This window comes from Colias eurytheme, chromosome 16, assembly GCF_061535395.1.
Source record: "Colias eurytheme isolate Ceu_HAF_F1 chromosome 16, ilColEury1 Martin Lab GWU primary, whole genome shotgun sequence".
In the NCBI taxonomy this organism is placed as follows: Eukaryota; Metazoa; Arthropoda; class Insecta; order Lepidoptera; family Pieridae; genus Colias; species Colias eurytheme.
Window position 1 is genome coordinate 5,160,286 of NC_142995.1, and position 21,784 is coordinate 5,182,069.

At 31.7% G+C, this 21,784-nt stretch overlaps 2 protein-coding genes and 2 long non-coding RNA genes across 6 annotated transcripts in view; 2 read left to right on the forward strand and 2 right to left on the reverse strand.

Moving 5' to 3' along the window:
• sha (shavenoid) overlaps positions 1-14,119 on the forward strand; it is a 61,009-nt gene extending 46,890 nt beyond the window's left edge. For 2 of the 3 annotated variants that reach the window (XM_090110689.1, XM_090110692.1), the window contains 8 exons: positions 1,448-1,596; positions 2,180-2,332; positions 7,345-7,455; positions 7,724-7,857; positions 8,150-8,318; positions 8,778-9,226; positions 9,323-9,547; positions 9,648-14,119. In XM_090110689.1, coding sequence (XP_089966815.1) covers positions 1,503-1,596; positions 2,180-2,332; positions 7,345-7,455; positions 7,724-7,857; positions 8,150-8,318; positions 8,778-9,226; positions 9,323-9,547; positions 9,648-12,137 — 3,825 coding nt within the window. In that variant the 5' untranslated portion in view covers positions 1,448-1,502 and the 3' untranslated portion in view covers positions 12,138-14,119. The remainder of the gene's footprint in view (positions 1-1,447; positions 1,597-2,179; positions 2,333-7,344; positions 7,456-7,723; positions 7,858-8,149; positions 8,319-8,777; positions 9,227-9,322; positions 9,548-9,647) is intronic. The other variant, XM_090110691.1, reaches the window with a different exon arrangement.
• Positions 3,404-3,809, forward strand: LOC149901765 (uncharacterized). The gene is made up of 3 exons (XR_016457584.1): positions 3,404-3,508; positions 3,636-3,697; positions 3,772-3,809. It is a non-coding gene; the product is annotated as an uncharacterized LOC149901765 (long non-coding RNA).
• LOC149901766 (uncharacterized) lies at positions 4,385-5,581 on the reverse strand. Its single transcript, XR_016457644.1, has 2 exons — positions 5,268-5,581; positions 4,385-4,935 (listed from the first exon to the last, which is right to left on the reverse strand). It is a non-coding gene; the product is annotated as an uncharacterized LOC149901766 (long non-coding RNA).
• A 3-nt stretch (positions 14,120-14,122) lies between the features above and the next one.
• Positions 14,123-17,403, reverse strand: LOC149901767 (uncharacterized). The gene is made up of 5 exons (XM_090110693.1): positions 16,663-17,403; positions 16,367-16,464; positions 15,568-15,890; positions 15,090-15,348; positions 14,123-14,604 (listed from the first exon to the last, which is right to left on the reverse strand). The coding sequence occupies exons 1-5, from the start codon at positions 17,317-17,319 to the stop codon at positions 14,190-14,192; spliced, it is 1,752 nt and encodes a 583-aa protein (XP_089966819.1). The 5' UTR covers positions 17,320-17,403; the 3' UTR covers positions 14,123-14,189.
• Positions 17,404-21,784: the final 4,381 nt, after the last annotated feature.

Below are 21,784 nucleotides of genomic sequence, written 5' to 3' on the forward strand. Positions count from 1 at the left end.
TTTTACTGACGTCACACAATATCGTAAATTCGTTCAAAGTTCGACGAGCTTATCATTAAATAAGCGTTTGTAAGTATAAAATATAATTTGAGTAGGTATAATTAAATAAAATGACTGCGTGAAAAGTGTAATTTTAAACGTACCTATTGGTCTTTACTGTAATTACAAATCCCATGCGTGAACTTTTCTATAGAACTATTCAGTATATGCTATTAATTATACGAACACGCACATAATTAGTGTAGTATGTGTAACAAATTCAATACCTATATTTCATTTAGGCGGCCACCTTTGAGTTATTCATATACTACACTCAATATTTTACCGTTAAATTCTCAAATATATATAAAACCGTTGCAAATTAACATTTTCGTATACCTATCGTGGTAATAGTTTGCACAGTCATGTGTTATGTTACAGTTGAACATCACTTTAACATAATGCATATTTTAACAGACACCTAAGATACTTTCAGATTTCTGGTATAGAAAAGCAAACCGTCTGTTTGACTTACCAGTTTATTATATTCAAATAATGTACTCATGCTAGAGGTAACACTTTCGCGCCGTAGTCCTAACATGTTTTAAAATAGACTTATTTTTTTATATAAGATAATAAAAAATTACGGCTTCGCGCCTCGCCTTGTTAGTCGAGGTTTCTCATAAAAGTTTCGTGGTTATTTTTAACCGACTTCATATTGATACGACACAGTTGGAAACTTTAACACTAATGAAGACGAATGTGGGGTTTTGAAATACATATTTAGAATTAGATTGAATTACAGTACAAAACTATACCTACGTAGGTACGAGAAACATTACAACAATTAACAACATAGAAGATAAACTACGATAACATGGCGCGCCCCTCCAAAATTCAAAACGTTTGAAAGTATTTGTGAAATTCATAATAAATAATATAATATAATAATAAAAATTAATAATTTAATTATTATATTATTATAAATAATAATATAATAATTTAATTATTATATTATTATAAATAATAATAATATAATATTTAAATATTTGTATTTCACTACACACATTGAAACAGTAATTTGGAGGGGCGCGCCATGTTATCGTAGTTTATCTCTACCCATTTTTACCCGTAAACATAATAATCAATACCTATGTGAATAATTGTATTTCATAAAAATTATTAAACCTATCTAGTTCGAAATAAAATAGGTGCTCTAGCTCTAAAGTAGAGTTTTGCAATAAGTAGCGCCTTTTTCTTTATGCCAAAATGTAGACATATTATGTTATCATCATCATTTGCAAGTTATGTAAAACAGAATTGATCGAAACAAAAATTTTGGAAAAGAAAGGAACCCTCTCAATTGGTTCGAGGCCCAAATACCGTTGCAATTCGTAAATGACAGATCAAAATCATATAGGTTTAGATCCCTGAGTAAATTTCTAAATAACATCGTGTATCTTTCCAGCAGTAGCTAGCGATGCGGGGGGGCGGGTGGTCGGCCGGCGGGAGGGAGGGCTAGCATGGCCGCCCTGCTGCTGCTGGCGACAGCCGCAGCCGCCGCCAGCCTCGGCGATCTCACGCGACGGGAGACTGGCGATGTGTTCACTTTACTTGGTATGTTTAACGAAGATCTTATACATTTTTGTATATTTTCTTCTTCTTCCCTTAATAATGGCTCCATACATATAAGTAGAGTAGAGACTAATGAAGATGTCTTAATTTGCACTCTATTCACGTGGTAACTATTAATAAATCTCTAAATTTATAACAGAAGAGTACAAGGAAACAGGAGTAAAATTAATATTAATTTACAGAGGCGATCTTATCGCTTTATGCAATCTCTCTCAAATATAAAATATTCAATTGTAGATGTAATTCCACTGAATTTTACGATCAACTCGTTCATGTTTGTGTTTGTGTTTTTTTCATATACCTACTTACTTACCTATGATTTTGTATAGGTACCTATTGAGTTTTTCCTAAAAAGAAAATATAATTTTATAAACATTACCCACCTTTATGGCATAGTCTTGTTAATACTTAAATTAATTTTTCTATTAAACCTGCAGTTGTACTCAAAATTAACGACCAGTTTTCCTGTAACTGACCTTTTTTTCGACAATATCAACCGAAATGTTTTAAAAATGCTCAGTAATACCATGGTAATACCTATAATACTAGATTAATATTCCCACAGGCGACGAATGCGGTCCAGCACAATGCGCAGAGCACGGCGCGGGTGCGGCGAGTATAAAAGGCGCGACATTCGCCGGCGGCTGCGCCTGCGCATGCCCACAACGCGCACCCTTGTTTAGGGAAGATAGAGAACTGTGTGTTGATGATCTACCAGGTAAGCATAATGAGAAGAAAGAAGTGTTTACACTTGAAAAAATTCAAATCAGTTAAGTACTTAGTTTAAAAAAAGAAACAAACAAAAAATAAAATCGTTTCAATTTAGTTAAGAGATGACTAGTTTCGTATTTTATTTTAAAATATGACACAGGTAACTTATTTATGGGTTGTAAAATTTGAAAAAAGAAAACCTATTGTAAATTTGCCATAAAACCTACTCGTCTCATATGAATTATTTTAAAATATCATCTTTATTCTAGATATGAAGAGAAAATATTTGCCAGTGATTTAGATACATACAGATTAATTGTCTATCTGTTTACCTATAACACCCAAATCACACGTCAAAACTACGTAGGTACCTAGTTATACCTACCTATACCTAACACTTGTATTTCTGCATTCTATAACTTGCTTGTTTTTAAGGTGATGAATTAATTTTTCTAACATTTACGGCCCTTTTTAAACCTTCGTAATTTTTATATTATTAAAGTTGTCGTGATGAAAATTCTTGACAAGAAAGTTCAATAGTAACACAATACGTCTACCGTTTTAGAAACATGATTCCATGATATTTTCTCGATAGAAAAAAAATACAAAGTTCTCATTGTTATTTTTTTTTAATCTCTGGCATCTTCAAAATAACAAACGTAAAGTTACGACTTTTTGGATATTAACTATAAAACATACAACCTATACGTCTACCGATTTAGAATTTTGAAATATGCGATGGTTTTGAAATAAACAAGAAATACTTGAAATTAGCGCGCGACCAGCCAATATAGCGAGAGCCGCCCTGTACCTTCCTACCCCGATCGCTGCACGAGTCATTCCCGCTACGGCCGTCACACGGGGAACTGGGGCCTTAGACAAAGTAACAATTAAAAAACGATAACGAAGTTAGAAAAGGAAAAATGTATGGGATTGACATTAGATAGACCACGTGATCTAACGCGGCGTATGTCAATCCCATACATTTTTGCCTTTTCTAACTTCGTTATCGTTTTTTAATTGTTACTTTGTCTAAGGCCCCTTGTGTCGCTCGCGCCATCGTAAAAAAGGGTGACAGCACAATAAGACAAAATGAGACAAATGGGGACAATAAAGAAAATAAGAAGAAGAAACATAAAGGTTGGAGGAAAAAGAATGCTTACAATTGGAACAAATTAATGAAGTAAGTTGGTTTTATTTTAAATTTGATGATAATTGTATTATAGACGATGTTTGATATGTACCCCTGTTTTAAGTACATAACGAATGTGTAAGATTTTTTTCATTTATAGCATAGATAATCTTTTCAGAAATCCGGAATCCAGAAGGAAAATAAACCCACTGATTGTTCACAATGTGAACCCACTCCTTCGTAAGTACCTTTATTCAGTCAAAAATGTATGTTATCAACGCTCTACTGGTTTTATCGCATGATTCCATTTTTAGCAAAAAGCAACAAAGTGCAAATAAATAAAAAATCATGGTGAACAAGTATGGTGGCCGTAATATGGAACAGGAGCTCATTGGAGTAGTATTATATTTAAAAAAATACGAAAAAATTTCAAGAATTACATTTCTTAGTAGGTGGTAGATAAGTATGTTGTATAAAGAATTTGATGTTGATATTTATTTCATTTATACTTACTACACCTGTGCGGGAAATTGCTTAGTACTAAAACAGGTTTATATTCATATTTACATAGTAATGTGAGATTTCATTTCGAAAAATTTTGTGTAAGTATATTAAATTGAGTTCCTGGGTGATCTGGAAACACAATTGGGCCCGGAAGATGGCGCTGCAGTCACTCCTCCTAATCACATGAACCGATTTGGATGAATATTTGTGTGCACATTTCATTGTTGTGGGATGATTGGTTGATTCGTTTTCACATTAGCTAATATTATGTATTTTTGTAGTAAACTTAATTTAATGTTTATAATACATTATTATTGGTATAAATAAGCCAGTGTTCGTCTCACATTGCTGTACCTGCCTACCTACCCTACCAGGGCCTAACTTTGTTCTGGCTATTTTATTTTGATTATTTGTAATGAATAATTACAATTACAGTGCGACACAAAAGAGATGAAAATAAATGAGGGCGCCACCGTCGCTCATATAGCAACACTGATACTGCGACGCAAGCGATCTTGATACTATAGAATAAAAAACCAAAAATGTATATAATATAATCTAAAATAAATACCGCGATTTAAACCGTTATAATTGTTTCAGTGTAGCAATAGTGTAATTTAAGACAAAAATACATTAGTATTTTAATTGACCTACCTAGGTCAAATTTTACTTAAATGTATTTGGAATTAGTTATTTTATAAAAATCGGTCAAGTGTTTAGACTGCAGAGGCGCACATAGAATCAAACATACAAACAAACAAGCATACATGCAGCTCAAACACATTACCCTCTTTCTGGGTCCGTCGGGTAGAAAAAAACAAGGCGATTTGAAAACCACATATTTTTATTTTTTTTGTAGATAAATTTTGTACATTAATATAATTCATCAAAATCTAAATATTCTACTCCTTCAAAGGACTGATCATCACTCTGTTTCGAAGTACTGGCAAGAGGGTACGGGGCATCTTCAGTATCTGTAAATATGATACAGTAAATATGATTTTTTTTCTTATGGTTTGATTGATTAATAGCTTAATAGATAGATAGCTGTATGAAAACAGTTATCACTATACTATGTAGTAAAATCTAAACTAGGTACTTTATTTGAGGCTGGTTGGATTGGATATAACTTCTTGACTCAAATTGTGCTGGTCGCACTATAAAAACTAGTTTTTGTTTACATACAAATAACCTCAAATTAATTTGCGAAAACGTAATAATCGCCATACATACATACATTAAACACTCGTTACTAATGGTATATTCTATTTTACGTAGTACTGAGCAAAAATAAATGGAATCTCACCGGTATATTCTGCTGTACGTTTGTAAACGTTTTCCAAATCAGTCAATAAATTTCCAGCTTGAAATTCGGACAAACACCGAATAAAAACTTTATACACCACATCACGGACACCGCTACGTTTAACCTTTTTCATGATGTCTCCTTTTTTTTTTAAATTTCTTGTTCTAAATAACAATTTTATCTCAATAATTCTCCACTTCACGAAAAAAACAACAAATTTTTATTCAACTTGACAGCTACATTGCCAATTCAGGGTTGCCAGGTAATGAAAAACGAATTAGTTCCAAAATAATTAATTTCATCTCTTTTATGTCGTACTATATAATAGAGTGCAAAAAATAAATACATGCGTCAATATATTTTGTGTTTTTTTTTTTAAACAATTTTTTTATTTAAAAAAATATCATTCCGACCGCGGCTTTGCCCGCGTGGAATTAGGTTATATCGTGAATCCTGTTTTTTCCCACAGAAGTGTTCAGTTCGGATAAAAAGTATCCTATGTGTAAATCCAGGCTATTAGCTATATTTTATCAAAATTGGTAATGTAGTCTTGACGTGATTAAGTAACAACTAACAAAAAAATATACAAATTAACATCCAAAGTTTCATCAGTTTTACTGTATTAGTGATATCTTCCACTCTTGACTTTGACTGAGAAAAATTAGGATTTATAACTTCTTTCAGAAATAGTACCTTTTATTTCTGTGCATGATGTAATCTAAATCAATTCAGTAGTCCGCGTTATTGAGTACCATTTCATTTTTTCAGAGTAACAATATTTTTTGTTATTTTAAAGATTATTTATAACCTGTATTATTTTGTAATAAAGTAAACATTACGAAATGATAATAATTATTAATAATGTCTAAGTAGTTGTTAAAAAGAAGATTATTTGTTTATAAGCAAGAAAATAAAACCAATAAATCAACAATTAAATAAATGTATAACAATATTATAACTGTATGACGACTCCATACATGTTTGTCCCGAGTCGGCCAGCGGCAGCGCGGCGAGTTTGCAAGAATGACTTCGCGCACACCCGCGTTCGCGATAGCGAGCTATAGACTCCGCCCGCCAAGCAGTGGATTTTTTTTTGTGTATCGTCTTAACACAAAATGTTGATATATTGAAGTAGATACAAATCCGTTATGGGATTTTTCCATCTTGCTGTCAAAGTTTTGTGAAAGTCATTTTTATTCACACTCGAGTTCAAACTATATCAACTAGATGCAAATATTGACATGATTTACATTTTCAATACGTTTGAGGAATGAATGTTAACTTCCATATTTACTTTTCTATAGAACGCCATATCTTCAACTTTTTAAGAGTATATGAAATTGAAAACGTGGAAATATGCAACATTTGAAAAATATCGTATAAACATTGTTATGTAGAGTACTTACCTATCGTGTTTTGAATGAATTGAATGAGCTTTAAAGCAATGTGAAAAATATACAAAACGTACTTACTTATAACTTATTACTAAAATATAACATTATCGATTAAATTACATTATATAAAATAAATATCTGTACATAGTAAGGTACACTACCGTTACACCTACGTGTGTAGTCATGCCTCATAAATATAGACTTAAAATTATAAATAAGCTAGATAATTATTAATTTTGAATTAAAACTCCACTAACTTTTACTAAGCCTTCAGTAACTTCTCAAAATATATAGCAGGATAATGATGTACTAAAAATATACGAGTATCGTTTAAAAGCATGTCGACCATTATTTCGAACCAATCTTTACGAATAGAGGACAAAATGTTTACAAACATAATCTCTCCCAGAATGAAAAGCTCTATAATATAAATTTAAAACCGTTAGTAACTCGAATACAACCATATTGCAATTATTTTTGTAAGCATAAAATATTTAACAACTAATACAGCACCTTTAATTCGTTTACAAATGCGACAGTTTAAGCCTCTTAACTGAAATATGTTTTCATATTCAAAGAAAGCAATTACATTGCTACTTTTTATTTGCCGAAAGTTCTAAGTGTCATATCAGATGCTTAGTTGTTATACCGGATGTTTATTTTCGATTCATTATTTTTTCCAGAATGTGCCTTGGCCACTTTTGGCACCGGTAACGCGTTACAACGTATACCATTTGTCTTCTTGCCTTTAAAAGGTCAAATAATACATCCATCGCGTGAAATAACATTTCAGAGTAAGTATTAGATGCACATTTATTAACACTATGGAATATAATATTTATTTAGAAGCAATAACTACCTACTTTATATTATTATTAACAGTGTAAATATATGACCGGCAGCAAGCCATTATAAGCATACCATGTCGTTGAATGCCGAATGAAAACTGACCGGCTCGATTTATTGTGATAAATTGAATCATTTATAAAAAGCTTTTGTAACTTTTATTCATAATTTATTATAGTTTAAATTTACTTGTGTTCAAATCGTGTATATTTTCAGATGTCAAAACACCTATTTGCGCGGTATCCGGAGCTCAATTTCTTACGACGAAGGGATTTTTGGACCTTCGTAATACACTAGACGCGGATGTGCCATTTAGTCTTTTTAGAGATGAGGGTAGAACTTTTTTGCAGGTATGATCATTTGTAAATATTTTTATTACCGTTTTATGTCATTAAAATTACATATATATTACTTTATAAGAGCAATTGCAATATCTTGCTCTTCTTTGTAGCAACTGCTTTCCGAACCGGTGATAAATATTGGATAATGTATTTTGACGATTCAAAACCGCCTAGATGGAAGTGTTATTTAAATTAATAAACTGAATTGTTTCAATTGATTTGAAACTTATGTGTGATCTTTAATAAGATATCAAAAGTTTAACCACGCGCATCTCAAAACTAATCAAATTCACAATTCCAGTGGAGCGGTGAAGATGAAGTACGCAGACGCATGTCCGGGCGAGTGATGGTAGTCAGGCTTTTGTGCCGCGACGTTGCCACACCGCCCTCCTCACCACTTGATCTGCGTGGTGTATTCACACCCTGTGTGGCTTTTAGAGTGCAGGGAACACCGCCCAGACATGCTGCAAGTAAGTTATTTAAACATTCTGTATATTTATACAGAATGTTAATACAGCCTACTATTTAGTACGGGATGATTCTGAGTGCAAGCTACATAGTCCAAATGTGGTAGCAGTGAGTGATACTGCGCATACAGGTAATTTAAAATCAGTAAAAGATACTGAATTCTATTACAATGGTGAAGGTGTACACTTAGGTGCATGTCGGGCGAGTGATGGTAGTCAGACTTTTGTGCCGCAACGTTGCCACACTTCTCTCATTCATTCACCACTGGACTTACGCGGCGCGTTCAGTGTTCACACCCTGTGAAGCTTTTAGAGTACGTTATTATAGCAACCTGTTCTACAAAAATATTAAGAGGACAAGGTACATACACTGCTCGTAGATTTAGCAGCAGGTTTGAAATGCATTATTCTTTTAAACGGATTTAAAAATATACCTTTAACATCAATTAATTTTATTTTCAGACATAACAGAAGTACAATTCACACCAAACGCGCAAACATCCGACTCCAGTACATATTCTGGATTGAGCGCCAGCGAATACATAGCAATAGGCATCAGCTCTTTACTCCTTGGGCTAATCTATGTAGCATCAGTCTTTCTCTATTTACACATTCGTAAGAGACGAAAAGTCGCGTCTGAAGAAAGCAGCCTTCGAAGAATTAAAGGATTAAAGAAGAGAGATGGTACTATCACAGTAGATCGTGATATACTTCGAATCAATAATGAACGTGTTCAAACAATTACTAATGCAATGGGACAAGATGATGGTATCGTCAAAAACAACCCGCTTCTATCAGTTGGCAGAACTTTTAGTGATAAAATGAATTTCACAAGCGACTCTGGGAGCAATATATCGGATTCAGAAGACTTGCCTGACAGCAGTATTCGTAGCGATGAAAATGTTTTCAATGTAAGAACAAATTAAAAATAATAAATTTTGTTAAATATAATTGTCACTGATGAAACATTTAAATAAATATTTATAGGAATGTAATTTCCATTTCAGAAAAGAACGACATCAGCAATTATCCATCTCCATAATGAAGGATTAAAAAGTCAATATGAGGGTATGGAAGTTAATCATCGCGATGAGTCCGGTATAGAACGACTTCCAGATGAACATGTATCTATTGTTGAAACTATTGAAGACCGAGAAATTGCTAGACCTGTTGGTACTACGCGAAGAAAACTGTACTTTAACCCAGCTTATTTTGAACCACAGCTTATGGTTGTAAGTATTCGTTTTCCTTTTATGAACATCGTCTTTTTATAACAATCATATAAACAATAATTGTATTAACTTACTCTGAAGTCTGGTGCCTCATTTCCAGGATCCACCAGCGGCCGCTCTGGAATTTTTATCAAAAATCAGGGAAGTCATATCAATAGCAAAACACAAAATGGCAGCCAAACGTTTCCACCCTGTTCTAAATGAAATACCAGAAGAAGAGACATATCCGTCCAATGCAAACAGCATTGATCTTTACAATGGACTTGGTAGTCAACGTAGCGGGAGCGTAATCAGTCTTAAAAGAGAAAATAGTCGGCGTCGATCCTCTACTTGTTTAGGTTGCCCAGGATGCAAATCTGATAATAACACAGTAAACGTCATAAAATACGACAATCCCAATTGTAAAAGCTGTCTTCATTCAAAAGGCGATAAGCAAAGTAGCATTCGCAAATGGTTGGAAAATATTCCAAATGGACCAGAAGAAATTAATGAAGATTTCGACATAAACTCCAGTAAATTAGCAAAATCCTTATCTTCACTACCGATAGCTGCTTGTCGCAATAATATTAGGAAACAATACAGTTTTTCAGAAAGTCATTCTTTATATTCCAACGACAATCTGACCGCTTCGAAGAAATGTACCTCTAGGTCTGTAAGATCAGAGCCTACTACGAGAAATTATAATATACCACTGCCTGAATTTGAAGGTGTCGCCTGTGAAGAAAACTCAAACAATACTGTTACAAATAAAATCGTTCAGTCGATTAATTTTGATGAATATAGACCTACTAGTAGTTCCGGAAGTAAGGGTTCTTGCAAACGTAGGAACGCATTAATCAATAACAAAAATTCTCTTCCTGATATGGTAAACGACGCGATGGCTTTAGACAACTTTTCAAAGTCGTACAATCAAAGCAGTTCTGATGACGAAATGCTTACTGAGAACTTAGATAATGATACCACAGAGAAAACCTTTAATCATATTTCTGATAGTCCAATAGCGAATGACTATGAAACAGACAGTTTGGAACGTTCTTCAAATAAAAAGAGTATAACAACACCAACGGAATTTTTAGAGGTTCCTTCTTCACAAGCTAGTCCCAGTTTAAGCAGCGCATTGCCATTAGAAGAAGAACTTACGATGAGAAATGCTGTATACAAATCAAACTCCAATAGCGAGAGCAATACACCTTCACCGGAAGTGGAGGTTGGAGTGAATCAAAATCATTATGAAACTATTGGTATAAAGAAAAATAATGGACAAAAAGAAGCAGAGAAAAGTTTTGGCGTCAATTATAGTTTAGTTACCGAAGTATACGTAAACAACAGTTACAATTTCGGGAGCGCACCAACTTCGCCTAGTGGATCTGAGAGCTCTATTGGAAGTCGTAAATTAATCGCACTACAAAATGTTGAAGAGAAACCAGGTTGTTTGACAATAGAAGTGAAAGATCCTCCAGAAAATTATATACGTATTCACGAATCCGATGGTTTTGAACCCGATACTTTGGATAGAAAACATCCTAAACATAAAGAGGCGATAGAAAACATGCAGTTTAGTCGTAGGGATCTTATTAAAAATCTTGGAAGCCCAAACGTAAAAAACAGCCATCGAATACAACTAAGAAGCAGTGGTACATTCGTAAAAAACAGCTATAAAATCGAGCACAATCCAAAATTTAACAGCTTGCGCGGTGACTATGAATACAACAAAATAGTATTAAGTAGACCTAAAATAGCACCGAATATGTTTTCTTCGCATTCACAAGAAGATACTTCAGATAAAAGTTTGGAAGATTCGGGTGGTTGGACATCGGAAGAAGGAAGAATATTAACTCTAGAATATAGACATTCGAAACGACAGCGGCAGTGCACACCACCCACAGCAAAGCAACAAAAACATTTAGCTCGACCAGACGTTCTCCCTCCATTACCCCCAACTGAAGACACTATTTATGAGAAACCAGTTATCCCTCCAAGAAGAGTAGAAAATTGTAAAGTGGAAATAGATTTACCTCAAAAATGCCTTAGTGATAGAAGCCTCAGTCCAAGAGATTCAAAACAGTCTAGCGAGGAATCAAATGTACCAAGTAATATTCCGAGCAGTATAAATGAAGAACCATCGTGTAGTCCAATGCATGCTTCAATACCATCGCATACTTCAGATTACGTGGATATGAAAGCTGTTCAACCAACAAACTTTGTATCGCTCTCTACGGAAGCTGGCAAAAGTTCAGCGAGACGTAATTCAATAAGAAGCTGTAGCGGAATTAACACGAATACATTCGTGAAAGATCAAAAGTTTGATAAAACTAAACAACGAAGGAGAAAAGGACTCAGTATTGAAGATTCTGGATATCTTAGTAGCGATTCTACGAGTTCGAGACAGTTCCAAAGAAAGTTAGTAATAGCGAAATTAGCAAGTTGTAGTGACAGTGATGACACTGGAAACGAAGCTAGAAGTGAATCCGGTGCTGAAAGTGTAGAAACTCATTCCGTTTATTTTGGAAGTTTTAGAAATTTACCGCCAAGAGCTGAAAACAGTAATATTAAAAGTACTAGAAGTAATAAAGTGAAAGTTAAAAACTAAACAGTGTTAAGTGAGCGTGCAATATGTGGACTATGTGCAATAAAGTGACATCATTGTGAATCTGTGCAATAAATAAAATATATCTAGATTTCATAAACATTATATAGTTTACATACATATTCCTAGTTTCTAATAAATTAAGATTTAAAATAATATTAAATACCCATATAATGGACTAAGTCCGAGCTTGCAATGTGTTTAATAATAATGGTGTATAAATACTCGTATGGAAAAAAATGTACCTATAATAATATTAAGTTAAGCTAAGTTTTCTAACACTTAAATTGATCGAGACGAGTCTTCTTAATTTTTCTACTATATTTAATTGTACAATAAAATAGATAATATAATAACAATGTTTTAAAACATGAAATGGCCGGTCGTGCAATGCAATAATAGCGTAATTAGGTTCTAACAAGGGTAAAAACTTGAATTTATTTAAATGTATTTAAGTATAACTAGATTTAAGGATGACTAAAAGTCATTTAATTAAAAGAGATGTAGTAATATTTTATAAATAATAAAATATTTAATAATAAACTAGTTATGAATATGAATACTTGTAAATAATTGACGTCACTAAGAGTCGGGCGGCACAAAATGGCTTCCTTGTACCTGACTTGTATTGCTCCAGAGAGACGCACAAAGTGCAATTTATTCTCTCTGTAAAAACAAGAGCACATTGCGTTAGTGTCATGTTGGGAAATAGCAATCAAATCTATGTTTGAATTAACAATAATTAACAAAAGTGAATACTAGATACTTGTAGACTATTTATTGAAACTGATTTTAATTAGGTAATACGGTAGAGAAACGAGTTTTTTTTTTTTTTCAACAAAAAAAGTGTTTCTGTAAGTGTCATCAGTTTCGACTTTCGACATTGTTTTTTATTGAAATCTGAATACAAAAATTACGATCTTTAGTTTTTTTTTTATATCCACCACATTATTTTCATTAATAGATTCTGTCCACTATCCATCCAAATTGTTTTTAATCTTCGGGACTTTAATAACAGATGCTATTACCTACAGATGTAGGTAGAGTAATTATCTGTGCAATATCACGGTGATAAAGTTTATTTTATTTTTTGTAATTTCATGGCAAAAATTTACGGCTTTTAAAGTTTACCGCCAATAAAAACGGCAATAAACTACCTCTACAACATCCAACTTTTCTCTGTTTCCAGTATAAAAATAATGTTTTACTTGAAACAAAATATTACTTATAGCAAATAAGCTACGAATCATTTTGATTCATAGTTAATACAAACCTAATAATTTATTTTACTCAACTATTTGGCACGTGTTTTTGTGCAATAGGAATTAATATGGAATTAACAAAGTTTTAACATAGAACTCATTAATAACATTTACTTAATTAAAAAAAAAAAACATTTTCTTTTAAGCTATTGCATAGCTTTTATCTCAGAATTTGAGCGCGGCGACCGAATGTAAAAATTCCGTAACGAAAAAACCTAACACGGGGGGTGTTAGGCTCTACTCCAAATGGCACAGCGATGTTATGCAATAGCTTTACCGCGGCAGTCCTCGAGTGCCACCAGAATTTTTGTTTTATACTCAAGCAAATATGATTGCAATTTTCCAACGTGCATATTATATTATAATGGGTTGCGGGATGGGTAAGATTTATAAATAAATAGTTATACGTAAATATAACATAAGAATTAGGATTTATTATGGCTGATGAATGGTGCTAAAAGCAGGACAATCGGGTATTTTTTAATTTAATTTAGATCTTTATATTTATATAATTTATATAACTACCTAATTTATTTCTGAGAGAAATGCTCAACTAGGTGCATATTTGTGTAATAACTAATAAGTTAGTTATAAAATAATTTTAATAAAATTAAGTTATTTCTGTTGATAGTAAATACTTGTCTGGCTGCCAGTATTCTCATTATCTTTTATGTTCATTTTTATGTTTATTGAAAAATGCTATAATAAAATTATAAACTGGAATTGATTTTTTATTTAATACTTACATCCTTGATCCACTTAATATCACAGATAAAAAATATAAAACAGTATTTCATACATCCATCATTTCCTGAGAATCAACATTAACTATATTTTTTACAACAGAAGTCTGGACACCAATCATAGCTTCATTTAACAACTGGTTTTTTAATTTAACATACTCTTGAACTCCTAAAGACATTAAATCTATTTCTTGACCAATTTTACTCAAAATTCCTTGATCAGTACTTTCATTCATTTTAATCATACATTTATCAAAGTATTCTTTTATTAAAGTGGCTTGATTCAATAAACCTGATGCTTCATTTGTAAAATCTATTTGAGGTAAAGTTTCAGATGTAATATCATTATAATGTGATAAGTCTTCAGTTTTGGCAGTAATTTTATGTGCTGGCAATATTACCATGATCCTGTATGGAATAGAATCATATAAGAAATGTATGAGTCCCAGGACTTGAGCGGGAGATCTGGAAACAAATGATTTAGTTTAATAAATTTTACAAACTTTTTAATTTTTAAATAATGTCATCAATCCTTAAGAAATAAAGCATATATAAATGGTTTATTAAAAATAAAAAAACAAATATTAGGTACTAGCTTCCGCCCGCAACTCCGTCCGCGCGGAAAAATTAAGATTTATTTATTTCTACGTATTTTTCCGGGATAAAAAGTATCCTATTTTATGCCCAGGATAATAAGGTATAATAAGACCAAGTTTTATTGAAATCGAACCGTTAGTTTTTACGTGATGCCTTCACATACAGACAGACAAAAATTTTTTTAATCACATATTTGGGTTTGGTATCGATCCAGTAACACCCCCTGCTATTTATTTTTTCAATATTTTCAATGTACAGAATTGACCCTTCTACAGATTTATTATATGTAAGTGTAGACTATATCATTAATTAACCTCTCATCTACATTATGATAGAAAAAAATAATATATTACCTTGAATATACTTCTATTCCAATGCTATTTTTCAATTCATATTCCTGTATCAATATTATTGTTAAACCATATAATAAATGATAAGGTGATTTCTTATGAACCAGTACATTTTTCACTGTCCCTATTGCTTCAAATTCTAAGTGCTTTGATATTTCATTGAATATATTTATTTCTTGCCCATTTACATCCTTAATATGCCTTAAAATTAAATCAGTCTTTTCAGAAGAGGCCAAGACTGCTAATATGTTGTTTGGATCATCTGAAATAGAAAAACATGTTTTTGAGATCCATTTTGTAATTAGAAAAAGTGTAAATTCATTTTGTATATAAAGCTGAAGAGTTTGTTTTTTGAATGCGCTAATTTCAGGTAGTAGTAGTTAGAAAGCCCATTTATCGAGGAAGGCTATAAGGTAAATATCATCACACTCAGACCAACAGGTAGTTTGATATAAAATATTACTTAGAAAAGCTGACTTACCTATATTGTCCAGAATCACATCATAATCTTTACCCATAATATCTAATGCTGACACTAAAACATTTTCTAAGGGCAACAAATAGCTTTTGTCCTGTTTTTTGTATGACAAGGCTACTTCAAATTCAATTCTGCTACAAATATTATATTTTAATTCCTTTAAATCTACAACTCCTGTTATAAAATGTTCTTCATTATTTTGTATAGAATGAAAACCACTCTCATGCCAAAAGGGTGGTGATTTGATTGACTTAAAAATTTTGGTAGTATATGAAAAGGACTGTTTTGATGTTCCATGTAGAAGAATGTGTACATTTTCTATTGGTCTGAAAAGAAATGAAACATACATAAATAATTTACAATTTAAATTGAATTACAATTAAAATGTTAATTTATTTCTGAAAACCATCATGCATTTAAGTTTACTTACTCAAATTTGAAAAAAAAAACTTATACCTTTTCCAGATAGAAAACGATTGCACATGTTCAGAATTCAGATTTATTCTCAAATCTGCATTAAGTATTATTATATGTAACTAGCGGTCCGCCCCAGCTTCGCCCGTGGTACATATTTCACAATAAAAGGTAGCCTATGTTCTTTCTCAGGGTCTAAAGATTATTATCTGTGCCAAATTTCATCAAAATCGGTCCAGTAGTTTATGAGCCTATTCATTACAATCAAACAAACAAACAAAGTTTTCCTGTTTATAATATTATGTAGATTAAAAATTTGTTATTATGAACTATTACATGAAAATAAACTCATTTAATTAATATACATATAAATGGGTTTTTGACTTACACATCATCCTCATTCCAAACATTTACTATAATAACAACTTTCTTGTTGCATACTTTAAGTATTGGAGACTTGGTTTTTATTTTCAATGCTTTTGATATCTGAAAAATTTGGGAAAATTAAGGATACAGAATTTTTTAGTTACCTAAAAGAAAGAATATTTAACCTGTTTTCTAAAAGATATAGAAATAAATGTATTGTTGAATTTGCAAATGTATGATTTTACAACTAGAGTAAGACATAGGTTAATTATATTATTCACTGTTAAGATTGCATTATAATAAGTAAAATACACTCACACTAGCAGTTCCTAATCTAAAGACAGAATCCTCAGCATTAGGCTTTGCTGACTCATACAATGCAAAGGCAGCAGCTTGCTTAAGCTTTCTATAATCATTTAGAATACCTTCATTTTTATTTACATTGTACTTAGCTTCTGTGAGTTTTCTTTGCAACTGTGTTATTAAAGGCACAGACTCTGTAGAATATTTATTTTGGGATGCCAACAGTGGCTGGCTAACATTAAAGTTTTTGTCAAACATAACTGGGACAGCATCTTCCTTACAAGTAACTTTAAGACAAGGTTGACCACAGCATTCTTTATCAATTAATTCGTAACTCTCAACATTTCTTATTCTACGATGAATGTTCAATGTATCGTTTGTTGATAATATAATTATCTCACTTTTAGTTAAAAGTATGTAGAATGGGACGCATTTTTCATTCCGAAGTATGGTTATTTCTTTCACATTCCGAGCATCGTCTAATAAAATTGATGAAATTATACGTCTGTCGTAAAATTCCAACACTTCACCTTTGCTAGTAGAAACTATTATGTCTACTCTTCTTGGGTCCCGTGGATGTGTTTCATATAAAGTAAAACAAACTATATCATTTATAACTGAAGCCGGTAAAAGTTTTATTAAATCCTTGCGAACATTTTCAGGAACATCCATTACAAAAATTTACTTGTTTAGTGCAAAATAAAATCAGTTTAAATGGAGTGAACACAAAAGTTTTACAAACGTGATTTTTATGATTTAAAAATTTAAAATGGAAGAAGGTAGTTAATATTAATAATTTTAATCGACTTTGCCATTGTGCGGAATAATCAAGTTTAATTTCAAAACAAAACTTTTGAAAATAACTACCGGCTAGGCGGCTACCTATCAATAATCAATTGTCAAATGCGACATTTGAAATGCCAAACTCGTCAAATCTCAATGACATTTGACAAACGTCAACTTCAAACTTCGTCGGATAAGATAAAATGATTAGAAGCATAGTCTTTTGGTTTAAAATAAAAAGTATTTCCGTGTATTCCAATTACAGCACTAGAGCCTGTGACTAGAGCGCATTATGCGGCATAATGCTTAACGTTGAATGTTCCAACTACCTCAACGCTTCGCTTATTAAGTATTTATTTTTATTTTTCGTAAGTAATTATTAATTGTTGGAAAAAATTTTAAAGCTTTCATTCATTGTAGTTTTTTCGAAATAATCAAAGTTAATTCAAATTGTGTAAAAAAAATTAATATAAGTATGGATGAAGGTACAAACATTGAAAAAAATGTTAATGAAATAATCAAAATCCAAATTACTTAAAATAACCGTAAATATTTTTCAACCAATTATTATGTATACCACTTTATTTACACATTAAATACAGCTATAAATTTATTTTTACTTATGCCAATATAAATAAAACTGCTTAGTAAAATATATTAAAATATACTGTAAAACATTTCTTATATTCTTAAAAATATTTTTCAACCAATTATTATGTATACCACTTTATTTACACATTAAATACAGCTATAAATTTATTTTTACTTATGCCAATATAAATAAAACTGCTTAGTAAAATATATTAAAATATACTGTAAAACATTTCTTATATTCTTAAATAATTTAGATACTTAATAAAACTTTTCAAATATTTAACTTAAACCTGCACTTATTACAAATTAAACATTTAGTACACCACCATCGTTTTATAGTTTAGGTTTGTGATTACAAACAACCAAACGTACAGAGAGGAATTAATTTTGCTGTCTTCCTCAGATTCTGGAACAAAAGTATTTTTCCTTTGCAAACAATCAGTTAATTCGATTAGATTCACAGTTGGTTGCTTAGGCGGCAAAGCATTGACTCGGTAATTGAACATCGATCCTTCCGGGTCAATGAACAGTAAAGGTTACCCTTAGCCACATCACCCGCATCACCACAACGCAAAAGCCCATGACAACTGACACCAATACCTATGAAAGCACATAGCATAAACTTCATTATTCATTATTTATATTTATTTATAGCTCGTTCCATTTCATCTGGTAACGATCCCCGCATTCTGCAATAATTAAAATGGTTTATATCTTTCAGATGTAGATCTTGACCACAGATCTTGACGAATAATATAGAACTACGCCCTTTTTAGTAAGTTTAAACAAAGATGTTTTTGAATTTTATGAAATCTTTTATCGTAGGAAAAAGTTTATCCGTCTGACCGATTTTGAAGAAATTTGGCACATATAATCTTTAGACCCTGAGAAAGAACATAGGCTACCTTTTATTGCGAAATATGTACCACGGGCGAAGCCGGGATGGACCGCTCGTTTTTAATAATATAATATTATCATCTACCAAAATAAAACTTAGTAAATTTGAATAGGGGTAAACGCCTTTCAAATAAGTCTGCGCAATGTTTTGGTCGTCTTTGCCACAGCCCACACGTTGATACCTATTTTGGTTTTTCAGCGTTATAATATGGTTATACTTATAACTTACCTACTAATTATAAACTGATTGATTTGATGTGTTGCACCTATAGTTGCACATAACCTGCCTTCTCGCTTTTCGGTTTTTATATTAGTTGTTTATATTCGTTTATCGTGGTCATTACCTATACTTCTATATACGTAGTATATTATTATTAGTCTGTGCTTCTATACAACTAATATTATACAGAGGAAAGGTTTGTATGTATGTATGTATGTATGGTTTTCATGTATGTATGTATGTATAAGTTTCAGCATATTTTCGGAAATTGGACATAATAGTTAAGTACTTCTTCAACATTTTTTTAATATAAGCAAGTAAATAATACGTCAATATAAGGTACAGAACCAACATTTGAGGGTACTTAATATTGGTTATGAGTAAAAAAAAATATTATTTTGATGAAGAAATTGGCACTACTAGGTAAGTGCCAATTCGATAAATCGATCAACGTCGTTTCGTATTTTTAATTCGGATTTCGGTTATTATACTCGCAACTATTCTCAGATATACCTACATAGTAGGTATACCTACATAGTAGGTATGTACCTACTAACATTGTAGCAATACCTGGTATAAATATATGAGAATCTGAATTGGTTGACTACACTACACAAATAGCATGCCGTGGGTAGATTAAAATAGTTACAATGAATGGCATGCTTCCTTTGTCAAGATGTTGATTGTTACCGAAACGACTATGCATGCCGCTCGGACCTTGTCATCAAATCTGTGTTTGATATCTAGACTATACTGCCCACCAGAGACTAAAGAGCAGTAACAGCCCTTTTGTGATTTTTCGTTTTATTAGTGATTCTGAAAGCGGGTTTCTTAAGCTTTCTATTGAATTAACTTACTTATTTCTAAGACTATAAGAATGGTTTTTATTTAACAGTTTTCACTTACTGCAAACGAAAAAAATTAACAATTTGGCGTGATTTCCCAACTAAAATACAGTATAAATTATACTGCAGATTAAATTTTAAGGTTTCATAACTAAAATGCAGTAAGCAATATAATTTTACAGTTCTTTAGATAGTTTTATATTTCTGGAAAAAAATTAAAAAAAAAATTAATACGCAGTAAAATTTACCGCCATACAAGCTATTTTTACTGCAAATTAAGAAAATACAATTTATTGTCACGAACTCCCAACTAAAATGCAGTAAAATCAAAGCTTGTCGCATTTTAGTTGTGAATACTTATCATTCTTTTATCATTATAAACTGACTAACACGCAGTAAAATACAGCATTACTGCAGATTAGTTTGGATAGCATAATGACACAGATATGATTATTCCTAGCTAAAGTGCAGTTAATGTTTTAAATACTGCAACTGTGAACTAGCTATTTTTCTTACTGCACTAGTAAATTGAACACTTTTTTCTTAAAAAACTAACTAAAATGCAGTATTTTTTTGACCTTACTGCATGTTAGTTGGGTTTCTTGACAAAATAACTGATCCAAACGCAGTAATAGGGCTTTTTGCTGCATTTTACTAAGTTTAAAATGGTATTTTTTACAAAAAAGGCTATGCAGTAATAGGCACCAAAAAGAATAAATGGCCATAATAAATTCAGTTATTAAGATATATTTTTTTTTATTGCTTTAACGTGTGAACCTATGCTTTTACAACCTTTCTGCATTCAAATTTTTTTGCTTATCATTCTGTTGATTTTTTAAAATCAATTCTTAACTTTAAATGCGTTTTACTCGAAATCGTGATTTTGCTGTTACTGCACTTTAGTGTATGGTGGGCAGTATACGCCCCCGGCTATGCTTGATTAATGGAATCCTAGGCAAAGATTTTCAACCTTTTTAGCACGCTTTAGACTCGAATTTGACCCACTTATAATAGACTGATTTAATTCAATCTTTGTACACTAACCAAAGACCGGTGACATCACAATAATTATTTAACTTTGTCTAATTATCCCGAACAATAAAAATAATACTTTTTAAAAATCCTTTTTTTTTTTGATTCATAGTAACTAGTTACTAGATAGTTATTTCAAAATGTTCATCAAAAGATATGCAGGAGTCCTCGTTATCTGTGATGTGTATTTTATTAACTTTTATAAAATCGTATTATTACGAGTTACGACCATTCTAGGAACCTAATCTTGTTTTTCAACAAAAACAAATTCTTTGATTACCTACCTACTTAGGTAATTTTATAGCTGGAAATAATGATATTTTATCTATGTACCTATATAATATGTTTAATATCATTCACTGGAAGTATTAAAATTTATCTTAATCTTTTACAAACAATTGGTGAAATTATACTTAAATCAAAAAAACAAAAAACATGCAAGCCACTTAAAATTTTTGTACATCACGTTTTTATTAAAATTACTGATACTGATACGAAATTAATCAGTTAATTAGGATATAAGTATGTTATAGGCAAACACCCAACCTCCGGCACTACTAGGTTGGACTGATCAATCCTCAGATCTGACAAAATGACTCCATACAAATAGAATTTTTTTACATTTAACTACATTTGCATATCACTTTTTTTTCAGGACAGAGCAAATAAGCAGGAGGCACCTTTAGTTAAAAAGCTCTACCATTCATAGAGATAGTACCTATGTAGTTGTAGTACATAATATTATCTCGATGCTACCATTACTTTT